This window comes from Leptodactylus fuscus, chromosome 1, assembly GCF_031893055.1.
Source record: "Leptodactylus fuscus isolate aLepFus1 chromosome 1, aLepFus1.hap2, whole genome shotgun sequence".
NCBI classification, from domain to species: domain Eukaryota; kingdom Metazoa; phylum Chordata; class Amphibia; order Anura; family Leptodactylidae; genus Leptodactylus; species Leptodactylus fuscus.
The window spans coordinates 233,138,235-233,152,541 of record NC_134265.1 but is presented as its reverse complement, the minus strand read 5'-3'; the positions used below and the strand labels follow the sequence as shown (position 1 = coordinate 233,152,541).

Here is a 14,307-nt window from a genome sequence, read left to right as displayed (position 1 = left end):
GGATAGGTATGTAATAGTGATTCTAATAATAATCTCTGATTATTATACTCTGGGGTCTGAAAAGAGTATAATTGTTCATGGGTGTCCACAGTGGGGCATAACACTGTGTGCAGAGGCCACTATTGGACATAATACTGTGTGCAGGAGCCACTATGGGGCATAATACTGTGTGCAGGGGCCACTATGGGGTATAATACTGTGTACAGGGGCCACTAAGGGACATAATACTGTGTGCAGGGGCCACTAAGGGACATAATACTGTGTGCAGGAGCCACTATGGGGATAATACTGTGTGCAGAGGCCACTATGGGGCATAATACTGTGTGCAGAGGCCACTATGGGGTATAATACTGTGTGCAGAGGCAACTATGGGGTACAATACTGTGTGCAGGGGACACTATGGGGGATAATACTGTGTGCAGAGGCCACTATGGGGCATAATACTGTGTGCAGGGGCCACTATGGGGTATAATACTGTGTACAGGGGCCACTAAGGGGCATAATACTGTGTGCAGGGGTCACTATGGAGCATTATACTGTGTGCAGGGGCCACTATGGGGCATAATACTGTGTGCAGGGGCCACTATGGGGCATAATAGTGTGCGCAGAAATGCGGTGGTGGTGGTGGTGGTGGTGGTGGGGGGTTGGTCAAGATTAGTGTTGAGCGAATAGTATTCGTTGAATACCTCGCTTGCATAGGAATGTGTGTTAGCGGCCGTCAAATATTCAGTGCGCTTAACCCCTTGGTGTTCGGTCGCTTCCACGCATTCCTATGGGAGCGAGGTATTCGTCGAATAGTTTTGAATACTATTTGCTCAACACTAGTCAAGATCTTTGGCGTCGGTCCTGGGGGGGGCCCCCATGTCAAAAGTTCGCCAAGGGGCCCTGCCATTCCTAGTTACGCCACTGGTGTACACATAGTTTTTTGGTGCTGATTTTGACACTGAATCCACTAAAAATCAGCCTCCAAAAAAAGCCTCCCAATAGAACTGTGGTTAGGGTAATCTGTGGGTCTCCTTGGTTTATGGGCCAGATGGAATCTGCAATCTCAATACTTATGCCAGTGCTTATGAGCCCCCTAAGGCTCCTGGGCTCCTGGGCACCCTCTGCACCTCCTCATGTTACACCCCTGCTCATGAGAGGATATGCTGAGCACAAGGAAAACACCTGTAAACAATGGTGAATTCAATTCACGTAAGTCGAACCAAAATTCTGTTTCTGGGAAATAAGTGGATAATTGTGGAAAACAAGAAACTTGTGTCAAGGGAAAGTTAATATTAACACATCATTAAAAGAGTAACTCGGTAGTTAAATACTGTAGACCTAACCTAAGGATAGATCATTGATATTAGATTAGAGGGAATCTGTTTCCTGGGACCCCTACCGATCAGCTGCTCCAAGCGGTAGCGATCCTTGGATAAGAGCTGCTGCAGCTTTACTGGCTGGTGTTGTGACATTCACTTGTCACATCACCTGTTTGCAGCTCATTCTCATTCAGTGAAGGGGCTGAACTAGAATATGAGACATGGCCCCGATGCAATGTATGGCATAGTGCATGGTATTCAGTGAAGTTGGTGAGATCTCCAAAAGTGGGGTACCTGATCTATTAAGAGCCTGGGGTCTCTAGATAATTCAGACATGCCTTGCGCCAGTTGGGGGATTTATTAAAATTGACGTAGAAAACACCAGCCTTAAGACCATATGACCATGTATATGAGGTCAAACTTTTAGGATGTCTCTTCTAAACATGAAAGTCTTCCAGTGTCAAATATTGTACTGTATATAGATAGCTAAGCCTAGCAGAACTAAGGCCGCTTATGCCATAAATGAAGTGACAGTTTCAATAAAAGAAATCAAAGATTAAGATGGATATTATTTTGAATCCCTATATCTGCCATGACATATATAACAAAATTGCAAGTTTCAGCTGGGTAACACAACTGCCACCCTCCATACGTAGCAGACACTCAGATCCTAAGTCTGCGCCATACATCCCCTTCAAGCTTCTACTGTACATCTATGACTGATGTTTGGAAAGGGGTTAAACAAAGTCAATTACAACCAACCCCAATGATAAAACTAACTTGTCTGCTTAATACATTTGCATACACCACATACAACTACAGGGTTGTTTCACATGGACCAGATTTTTATTGCAGAAATTTCTTGGAATTTATCAGAATGGGGTTGTGTTGGTGTTAGCACATAGATTGCTTCAAGCTTCAATCACATGCAGGAGACAGTTGCAAATAGGTCTGCCATGTGTGAGTCACATGGACCTTTTTGTGGTATTTTTTGAGGAAAAATGCCATGTTTTTCATGCTATTTTTACAAGTGTTTTTTATTTATTTATTTTTTTTGTATACAGTTATTTTGATAATTTTTGGGGGTCTTTTTATTTACCTACAGAAAAGCTTATGGGAAAATTATCAGTTCTAGGACATCACCTTAAAAAAAAATACACTGAACTAAAAATGTATCAAAAGTGAGCAATCTTCTCCCACAAAACTGTGGCCTAAGGCCTCATGCACACAACTGCAGTTTTTATACACAATTGTGGCCCATTAATTTCTCTGAGCCCAGAAACACAAGCGCAATTTTTGCAGCTGTATGTCCATTCCATATTCAAGAACTGCAAATTATGAAGCATGTCTATCTAATTTTTTTTCCCAGTTTCCGGCACAGACCTGATGTGATGTGATCTGATGTGATGAAGATCTGATGATGGCGAAGTTAGGAAATATTTCGCAAAAACTATTGTCCTAAAAACACTGGAGGAAGTATCATTAGGTTTATAGCAGTCTCCTGCCATTTATTTTTGGCGCACTGCAATTCTGAGTAGAAACCTTGAGCTTCTTTTTGTAATTTGTTGGGTGGAATCATTACAGTCAAAAAAATGTATAAGGGTATGTTCACACAGAGTAGACGGATTTTGACATGGAATCCGCCTGCAAAAAATGTCTCCCATTCACTTCAATGGGAGTCACTCATTTTTTTCCCGCTAACGATTTTTTTCACGGATACCACGACCAAGTCGCAGTGCATCGGCATTGCGTCGCGGGTAGCCGCGCCAAAAAACCTTTTCTACTGTGTGAATTTACCCTTAGAATGTACACCAGAAAACATAAATTGATGGCATTAGTTTCAAGATTGTGGGGAATACACCTCTTAATAATTTGGACGCCGCTGATTATTAGGACCAGTGTACTACATGTAATTATTTTCTTCATATTCTGAAAGCAAGAAACCCAGATAAGCCATATTTACTCAGGAACAGTAGTACTTGGAGCCATGTTTGCACTGATTCTTTGGGATGAAACATCTGCATTTTGATCTATTTACACAAGCCATTGATCTGTATACAAAATAACACAACTGACCAGGCGCTCATAACCTTGTTGTCTGAAAGTCATCTATCTGCTTATTGCTTTTTCCTGTATTTCATTAAACGGAAGAACATACTTGTATATTATTTAGTCTGGAGAAAGGGCATCTACGATTATAATGTTCTCAAACCGATATCTGTAAAGAGGACCTGCCGGCTCTCCTGACATGTTTTAGTAAATACATTTATTCACTAACACATGTTATGTCTTGGGTAATACAAGTATTACTAAAGGACATCTCAGGATAGCTGACAGACCCCCTTTAAATGACATCTATGACACAGCCGAATAACATTTGAAAGGGCAGGATTTTACCCACATCCCACTGTAGGATGTACAACAGTACTGGGTCTACTGATCAACAAGGATCACCTGACTCAGGGGTAGACACAGACTGCAGAAGGCCTCTGCAGATGTCTCTGGGGTCCCCATCCCCACTAATTGGCCTTAGTGGTGGGGTGCAGAACTTCTGGAGAATGAGGCATGGTGCAGAATGGAACAGGCTGTGGTATTGGACACTAGAATGCTGGGAACACATAGCGTAATGTCCCTTAGTGGCCCTCCAAACAGCAGAATGTCTCACAGTAGCCCCTCCTCCACACACTATGATTCCCTATAGGGGCCCCTTCAGACACTATATATAAACAATATTTTGAACAATACAATTCATTCTGCAAAACTCCCCATTTGACCACATTATATAAAGAAATTAAAAAAAAAAGTCACAGCCTCATTTTTAGGAGCCATCTGACCCTTAGCTCTCACAGTGTAAGCCATCAAGTCATTTATAGTATATTAAGGGAATGTACACATAGGGCTGAAATGCTAAGGAATTTCAGTATGTAATAACTGCAGCATTTACGGTACTAGCACAAAAGATTTCAAGGATTCTTATCCACATGCTGTATATAAAATCCACAAAATCTGTGCACAAACTGACACGAACTGCAGATTTTAAATGTTGGATATTTTCACAGCAAATTTCAGTCCTTGGAATACATTGAACGAAATGTGGCAAACCTGCAACATTTCCACAACTAAAATTGCTCCATGTGTGTTTTTTTTCTTTTTTTTTCTTGTGTAGACAGACCTTTAGGTCTCCTACACACAGCAAATACTGTCTGAAAAATTAGGTTGCATATTGCCTGCATTTCCCAGGCTGAATTTGGTCTGGAAACTGGGAATCGTTGGATTTTCCAGAAAGTATAGGTCATGTGCTGGAAGCCTTTAAGCTTGGGTTTTTTGACCGGATTTTGACGCGGAGGCCGCCTCAGAATCCGGTCCAAAAAATGGCTAGCTGCTAGGAACCCCTTGAATTCAATGAGAGACGTTTTTTTGAGCCGGATTTTGACGTGGATTCCGCGTTTGTGGCTCTGAGGTCTGTTGTTGTCTGTTTTGGAAAAATTTGCAATAAAAAACCTTGAATTTAAAAAATTAAAAAAAAAGAGGAATTTGAGGTGATCTTGTGTCAAGGCATTCTGGGCTCATCAACGAATATATCACACTGATAGAACATCTCCGACAGTGTGAAAAAGGAGATAATACAGCAGCCACCTAGTTATAAGTGTGCTGGACCAGACAGCATGTATCTGTATACAGCAGCTGCTTTATCAGTAGCCACTGTGGACTCAGCTTGTGTCCCCCAACTCTATAATCCAAACTGCCCCTGGAGCACATACTCCACCAGTTTTGAGTACTACTTACATTTAATGCATTCTTGGCAGCTTCTGCTTCTGATCTGCTATCAAAACTCACAAAACCAACAGGCTGTGGATAAAATAAAAGGTAACATTAAAGCATGTTAAGCATGTACATTTAACAAATTGTATTTGAATATCTCAGTATTCCAATGTTATGTACCAACTTACAATTAAAAGGGGTTATATTGACGGCCTATCCTTAAAGAGATAATCTGATTCCTTGGAGGGAATCTGATACCTGGGACTCACACAGATCAGCCGCTTAAAGCGATGGCCATGCTTGTGTGAGTGGGTCTGTTGGTAATGTTTTTATCTCGTGTCCGCGCTGCGATCTTTTCCGCAAAGTGGGGATGGGATTCACATAAATCCCATCCACTTTGCCTGCACTGTACAAATTGCGGCGTTTCCGGTCCGTGGGGCCCCAGCCTTAAGCTTCAATAATCCAGGGTTAAACCATTGTCAGCACATCAGCTTCTCCAAATATCATACTGAAAACAACTTTCAATAGTTTTGTATACTGACATTCTACAAATGATTGCCAAAGTGTTGATGTACCTTACAGATCGGAAACTTGGCCACAAATAACATCTAGACAACTTGGATCCATCCAGGTCTCATCACTACATTAGGGAAGCTTTCCCTGATAGTTTCTCATTATATGATGTAACAGGATCATAATTTATATAAAGATGCGATTGTTCTGCATATGCTTTTTTGATCAGCTCAAGAATGAGTTTTATCAAGGCCTATAATTGTGCTGTGAAATGGGATATCATATGAACAGCTTGTGCAGGCCAAGAACATTATTAGCAAATCTTTCAGTATGTGGTATTTCTTCCAGTGATCTGATATGAATAATGGATTACTATGAGTGAGCTGACTAAAGGTACAAAAGCTATCTAGGGACAAGGATGTGTTCAATATTAAAACCTAGTAACATATGTGGCAATGATTAGAATGAGTAGGGCATAATCTGTTTAATAGGGAGTCGCACTGAAGTCCTCAGCTTTAGAATACAAACATGAGCTTATTGTCACTTAAAGAGTTATTCCAATCTCATAAAATAATGAGGTATTGCTAGAATACTGGCGAGGACAATAACATTTGGTGAGGACACATATGGGACACCAACAATCGTGATATAAAGAGGATTCAGTTGTGATTTAGCACTGACTCCACTCTGAAAGTTGTCCTTGCACATTGCACTATTTACTTGGGACTAGGGTGCCATTGTGCAGGGAAAAGGGGTGAAAACTCCTCTGATCACAAACTAATGGCACAAGTTAGCCCTATGTGGCAATAAGGTTATTCATAGCATAAAAAGTACAGTGGATGCCGGGTGTTTGTAGATGGCAGCTACTCGGGGAAAAACAGTGGCTCAGTGGTTGGGGCTGCAGCCTTGCAGCGATAGAGTCCTGGGTTCAAATTCTGCCAAGGACAACATCTGCAAGAAGTTTGTATGTTCTCCCAGTGTTTGCATGGGTTTCTTCCCCTACTCTGAAAACATACTGTAAGGGAAGTAGTAGTACCACTTCTTTACAGGCATATAAAACAATTTAAAGGCTGCATCCCATCACAGAAAGTTATGAAAATGTTAGGATATCCCATAATTTCCTGATAAGAACTCTGAGAATGAGGTAGTTGCAGCATTGCTTGTTGTCTGCAGCCTCTGCACAAATTACTATATCCCATAGTTGCTCCAATATATTCCATAGCGTGGAATAAATGATCAACTCTCCAACTTTCTCGTGAGGTTTACAATGTAAGTTTAGGTATGTGAAGGCCAATTTATATACCAATGTGTTTTTGTAGTATAGGAAACTGGAAGACTCAGAGGAAACCACGCAAACACGGGGAGAACCTATACACTTTGATTGTATTTGAACACATGGCCCAGTACCGCAAGGCAACAGTGCTAACCACCATGCAGTTATTTTACGGTCACTCCTTTTGCAGAACCTGGCATTGTATGTGAAAACACTTTTAGGCTGGGGCCCCACATGGCATAAAAGCCGCGGAAATTTTTTTTACAGTTAGAGCAAAGTGGATGGAATTCCAGTGAATCCCATACTTACTTTCCAGTAAAAACAGTGCTGTGGACACATTGCGATTTCCAAAACCGGCGCAGTTTTGGAAATTGCAGCATGTCAATTATACCTACGGAAACAACAGCGGTTTCCTCGTAGGCATAATTGAAACGGAAAGTCAGCAGAGAAAACCACTGTAAATTTTCTGTCTACAGAGCTGCTAGAAGAACCGCAATGAGTTGCTGCCGCAGTTTTTCCCGCAGCGCATTTTTGCTTCGGAACGCCACGTGGGGTCTTACCCTTAAAGGCAAGAAACAGAGCTGCATCTAGTTGCCCAGTGGCATGTGCAGCCACGCAAAGCTAGAGAGAGGTCTAGTTTGCACATCATATACTGCACTGTATCATTATATGAACAGACTCATTCATTTCTTACCTGCTTTGATGTAAGTTTTATTAGTGAACCTTCATAACCCTGGAAAAAATAGTGATACATTTTGTTGTCAGTGAGTGAATTATTGATTAGAATTCCATTAATACATACGAATTAAAAAGAACATTCTCATTTCCAAGACTGATAACTGTATGTCAAAATTTGGTGAAGTAGAAATATGGTGTCCATGGGGCTCTGTAGTAATTGATGATTTCAGAAAACTGACTTAACAGTTTGATTCAGTTTGATATTTTTTAACTCCAAATTCTGATTTTGTTATGCTACCATTGTAAGCAATATATGCCACAAAGTAGAATTTACTGTATTTATTTACTGTACATATACTGTATAGAAAAGGGTAACAGACTGTTCTTTTCTACACATTGGAAAAAAAATACTGGCCAAACATAGACCAAAAGCACCTGCCACTGAGAGCATAAGATCCTATGGATGCGCCCATCTCATATACACACTTGCCAAGTGTGTACCTTGTACAGTGAATACTTATGTTGACACAGGCAGAAGTACAAGCCATGGAAGAACAGACTGTGCCAACACTTTGACCAGGGGGCCCTAGAAGACGAGACCCACTTCCTGCTACACTGCACCAAATACTCAGCTGTGCGGGCCGTCTACTTCCAAAGACTCTCTGCCCACATCCCAGACTTCATATCTGCAGACGAGATGAGGAAACTCGGCATCCTACTGGGAGAAGAAGAGGCTACTGTGGAGATCGCTGCCCAATATGTGTCCAGCTGTCACCAAACAAGAGGAAGATGAGACCCCACGGACTATTATACCCCAAACCACCCACCCCACCTCCCCATATAGCGGCCACCAACTAAGAGGAAGATGAGACTCCATGGACTGTTATACCCCAAATCAACCCCCCCATACCCACCACTCCCCCCCCCCCCCGACTCCAACTCCCCCCTCCTACACTTTACTAGCTTTGGCAATGCCAAATATCTATTCGGACATGCCAATAAAGCCTGTTTGATTTGATTTGATTTGATGTGACCAGAACACTATTTAGGTTTGAAGGGCCAAACCTTATTTCTTCATTTTAGGCTGGTTCAAACTTCACTTTTCTCACATTTAAAACATACTGTACTTCAACGTATTCCTTATTTTTCAACACTATAGGCTCTATAGGTCAGCAATAGCTTCCAATGGTAATAGAACAAAACATTTTAATTATATGTTTTTACGTTACTAGTCTCCTACTGGTATCTGTATCCCGGCCTCCAGTGATAATGTTCCTACATGCACATATGACCACAGCAGCCAGGCATCGGGCATGGTGGAAAACTCACTGGTTTCCAAAGCCGATGACTGGTTGAAGCTCATAGCATGTCTGTGTCAGGGCATCATTGCTGAAGGCCAGGGCACATAGACCATCGAGAGATCAGGTGTTGGAATGGAAGTGGCAGGGGATCAGTAATGTGAGTATGACTTATTTTATGACATTCAAAGATATTTTCTTATTGTGAGGATCCCCTGGAAGCCTAGTGACAGACCATTTTGGTAATGTATAGCTTACTATTTGTAATACTTTATTCTAGATCTAAAATAATAGAAAAGTTGACAACCCCCAACCCCAAACAAATTAAGAAAGAATATTTTTTTTTTGCAGATGGCTGGTAAGTAGATTCCAGAGTGTTGTTGTTGATGTTGTACACTCTACACAAGTCATAAGTAATGCACCACAAGGGTCAATCCCGAGTCCTATTCTTTTTAATATTTTTATAGGTGACATAGGAGGGTTGGTAGGTATGGTTTGCCTGTTTGGTGATGACGCAAAAGTGTGTATCAGGCTAAGCCCTCATGTAGCTAAAAAGTGCTGTGGGAACAATCCCATTCTGTGCGGCCCATTCTGGGGCTGCCATTAATACATGCTGTACTTTTTATTCGCTCAACATCTGAAAGGCACTGATATAGTTAAAATGGATCCTTCAGCTCTTACTTTCCTATATGTGGTCACGGCTCATAAAGCGCAATATAGAAGAGGGGACAGCTCCATCTCTGTCCATCAAGGGATCGCAGGCAGAGTCTAACTTATTTTTTTTTTCTTTTTTTAACTCAGTTGTGGGCCTTTTAATAGTATAAGGGATTGTTAAGGGGCATTATGACTATAAAGGGGGCATTATTATGAACATGGGGGGGTCATTTATATAAGGGGTGATTATGAATAGAAGGGGCATCATTTATATAAAGGGTTATTAGGAGGTTGGCTTTATTTATGTCAGGTGATGTAATATAAGGGAGTCATTCATTTAATTAAGGTGGCACTTGGGATTTATTAAACTGGTTTTCCAGCTCATTTTATTCGATCTATCCTTAGGATAGATCACCAATAAGATCAGTGGATCACTTCCATTGATCAGCTGTTTGAAAGAGCCATGGCACCTGTTAACATAGCATGGTGTGTTTTATAGTGACTGTGAAAACCCCCCTTTAATTAAGAAACACATAGAACATTATTAATAAAGAGCATTATTTAAGGGTGCACACAGGGACATTGTTAATCTAAAGAAGCACTCCCTTCATTCTGGGAGGAGGTTATATTACATTTTACAATTGGGGGTAGCAGCAGGATGGAGACTATATAGGTGAAGCCAATATCGGTCAGGTATTTGTTAAAGTGAGGAAGAAACTGTCATGACGGTCCAGATAAAAGAGATGAGAAATGAGAATAAATACAATCAAAGATGTTACCTATAAGGCACTACTGTATTCATCTGAATGGTCTGCAGAGCCTTGTATGGAGCTGGTATCTACCAGTATATGGTCACTCTATAGTGATAATATTGGTATACCTGGGTAGTGGGCGCACTTGAACATATTTGCCCTCCTGTGCTGAACCCCTAGATAAATCTCTGATATCGCTGGTTGGGATTGGGATATTTATATGCAGCTGTTGTATAATGCAGAGTTATGGCCGTGTACAGTCCTCCCCCCACCCTGATTTTCTTTTCATACAGTCCCATACACCCTACATAATGAGAAGCAGGTAACAGCTCTCAATACAGAAGGAAGGGAACGTACTAGCTCTCTCTTTTGGCAGTGATTTAAAAATAATAAAGAAACGGTGTAAAAGAAAAGCCTATAGCTAACAGCAACCAATGACTGCGCAGCTTCAGCTTTTAAAGAGTAGAATGGAAAATAAAATCTGTGCTGTCATTCTTTACTGTAGACAATAAAGTGGTGGTGGTGGTGGTGGGGGTTTAGCCAGCTTCATAATTTTGGCCTTACGTGTTTTTTTGCTGTTACTTTTCTATCAGTTATCAAACAGTGCCATAAACACAATTTTCTTTACTATTTCAACTCCTGAATTGAAAAATATACAAATAGGCATTAAAAAGTTATTTTAAAAAATTGACCCAAAGAAAATGAAGCCATATATATCTAATAAACAAATATATAATAACACATTGTTTTCAGTGAAGGCAACCCTATGATGTCATCAAGTTGTGCCGTTCAGGGGGAGCCATGAGTGGCTGGTTGTCAGCTCTGGTGCATCAGGATGTGAATATGGCATAATAGGATGGTAGGGGCTGCTTTTTAAATGTAGATTATGAGCCCCATATAGGGATCACAATATACATTTTTTTCCTCCTATCAGTATGTCTTTGTAGAATGGGAGTAAATCCATACAAACACGGGGAAAACATACAAACTCCTTGCAGATGTTGTTCCTGGAAGGATTTGAACCCAGGACTCCAGTGCTGCAAGGCTGCAGTGATACCCACTGAGCCACCGTGTTGCCCCTTATTTTTTTAAAATTTAAGACCCAGTGTGATTCATGGATTTTCTAGGGATACTTCAGAGGAAACAGTGGGAGCATTTTCTTAAATCCGGGGTCACAAAGTGGCATTTTTTTTTAAATTGGACACAGTGAATCCAATATAAAATCTAGGTACCACAAGAGGATTCTGCTCAGGGTCCTATCTAACCTAAGGCTGGCCATAAGTACATGGTGGTATACATCTGTCAGAGCATTATAGGGGCTAACAAAATCACTCAGTACGGCAATGTCCCCTAGAAGCAGTGCCATATGATTTTGGAGGTACATTAGCACAAAATAGTAGTTTATGAGCTCATCATAATGACTCTGTTCTCAGAGATAGTACAGAGCTGTAATAATATTTATATAGAATTGCCTAGACTGTATGAATTTCTCAGCTTGAACAGGGCTACCTGTGTACAAGTCTGATGCCATGAAATGTAATCAATGGTATTCTCATTCACTAACAGCAAACAAATCTCAAAAACGTGACATATTCAAAGTGTACTGTAAAGTTGTATGACTTTTCATTTATACATTCAGTACATATTGTTTACATAAAATGAGACACCCCATAAGAGGTTAATAGAGATGAGCGAACAGTGAAATATTCGAAATTCGATATTTGTTTTGAGTAGAGCCTCAATATTTGACTACTCGATCAAATATCGAATCCCATTATAGTCTATGGGACAAAATGCTCGTTTCAGGGGAAACCACTATTCGACTAAATGAGAGTCACCAAGTCCACGAATAGCAGGAGGAGAGTGTTTAGGAGGAGCGCTGTACAGTTAAAGCGCACGGACCCCATTATAGTCTATGGGGTCCGTGCGCTTTAACTGTACAGCGCTTGCAGTTGCGCTGATAAAAAGTCAGCTCCCTTGTAACAGCAAGCTGCTAGCTCTCCTGACTAGCAAGGACAAGCCTGTTGCAGAACCAGCGTTGATTCGCTGCAGGGTCGTTCTTGCTAGTCGAGGGAGCTTACTTTTTCTCATAGGAATTAATTGACCAGCGTTGATTGGCCAGTGTACAGCATTCGGCCAATCAACGCTGATCCTGCCGGAGGCTCGTCTGTGAGGAGGCAGAGTCTAAAATCGGACCACAATGGAGACTGCTGTGGTACGATCTTAGACTCCGCCTCCTCACAGACGAGCCTCCGGCAGAACCAGTGTTGATTGGCTGAATGCTGTACACTGGCCCATCAACGCTGGTCAATTCATTCCTATGAGAAAAAGTAAGCTCCCTCATAACAGCAAGCTGCCAGCTCTCCTGACTAGCAAGGACGAGCCTGCTGCAGAACCAGCGTTGATTTGCTGAATGCTATACACTGTATAACATTCAGCCAATCAACGCTGGCTCTGAATCGAATATTTACTGTGAATAGCTAGTAGTATTCGATAGAGTATGAATATTTTGAATACCATAGTATTCGATTGAATACCTACTCGATCAAATACTACTCGTTCATCTTTAGAGGATAATATTACAAGCCGACTAAATACAAACCATAGAAATAGTAATAAAGTTACCAATTACCTTAAAAGGCCTGAATAATAAGTACAGCTCTCGTGGCTTTATGTCTAAAGGCAACCCGCTAACAAACAGTGTCCTGACCTATGAAAGACAAGTAAAGAAGAAGCACAAAAAATATTAATGAAAAGGATTAAATCTCTTAACCGACATTAAGATTTGCATGTTTGGCCACAATGTATTTGAAGTGACTTTTTTAAACAACCAACCTTCACTAACATATAGTCCAGTGATAAGAAACGTCATTTAGCAATTGCATACACAATATACCCAATTCGGATGTGTCTACTCTGTACACACTACAGTTGGCAAAATAAACATTCAAAGGCTACAGTGTTATAAACAGGACTATACAGTGACCCATGAAAGGTTTGATTAATGCCCTCCTATGTGGCACTGTGTGAGTTTACATAACATACACTGTTGAGCAAAATGCTTACATATTCATGATCTATTAATTACCAAACACTTCTAAATACATTTCTACAAGAATATTGGCCCCATAGACACTAGAATGTTATGTTAGCGATATATTAGATAAATATACTGTGAATAGGTTGAAGGGTATTGATAATGAGATTACAGCTGATCACTGGGGTCCAAGCAGGAGAACAGATACTTTATAGTTATAGCACTTGTGAAATGCACAGATACTTCTACACTAGTGCAGATAGCAGGCTCGGTACTAATCACGGGGCAGGAGAGAAGATTACCAAACATGTCCATAATTTCAGCAACTCAGAAGTTGTTTCAGTCATTGTCCAGAATTGAGGGGGTTAGGCAAAGGCTACATGGTAATTCATTTCTTGCATTCATCATTTGTGGGCATAGTATCACAACACAACCACATTTACTTTTATTACTTAAAAGGGTTTCCCTATCTCAAGGATCCTATCTATACCACTAGCTTATGTAAATTCAAGAGTTTTCCTAAATACATTGTTTTAGCTATACTGCCTTGTTTGCCTGTTATTTTAGATCATTCCACCCATTGTTTATGCAGCATTTCCTTGGTGCCTGGCCTGTATCTGATAACACAGGTTGGAGGGATGAATCACTGCTGTCTGGTGGGGGCAGAGTTCTCTCACTACCAGCAGGACAATCAGTTCAGCTAATTGCAGTTTGGTGATAAAGGCTCAGACAGAGTCAGTTATCTCTATATGTAAACACTACGATAACAATGACTTTACTACAAGTCTGTTCTATGTGAAAGTCTTCTATACAAACCTGTGTAATATAATATACATCTACTGTATATATTATTTGATCTGCATTTATATTCGATTGCTAGTAATCATAATAAATCTCTCATTCAATGTCTATATCTATTAAGGTACTTCATAGTGTCCTGTTCATCATACAGTCAAAGCCCTCACCTCCAACTTGCTGAAGAATACAGGTAGGGAGAAGAAACAGGTATTTCGGAAACTCCTTTAACATAGATGTA

General features: G+C 40.7%; 1 protein-coding gene across 2 annotated transcripts in view; it reads right to left on the bottom strand.

Annotated features, from left to right (window-relative positions):
- The window catches only part of RBPMS (RNA binding protein, mRNA processing factor), a 173,449-nt gene that overhangs the window by 88,202 nt on the left and 70,940 nt on the right, over nt 1-14,307 (bottom strand). For both annotated transcript variants that reach the window (XM_075284475.1, XM_075284485.1), the window contains exons 2-4: nt 12,867-12,944; nt 7,547-7,585; nt 5,091-5,153 (exon numbers count right to left, since the gene is read on the bottom strand). In XM_075284475.1, coding sequence (XP_075140576.1) covers nt 5,091-5,153; nt 7,547-7,585; nt 12,867-12,944 — 180 coding nt within the window. The remainder of the gene's footprint in view (nt 1-5,090; nt 5,154-7,546; nt 7,586-12,866; nt 12,945-14,307) is intronic.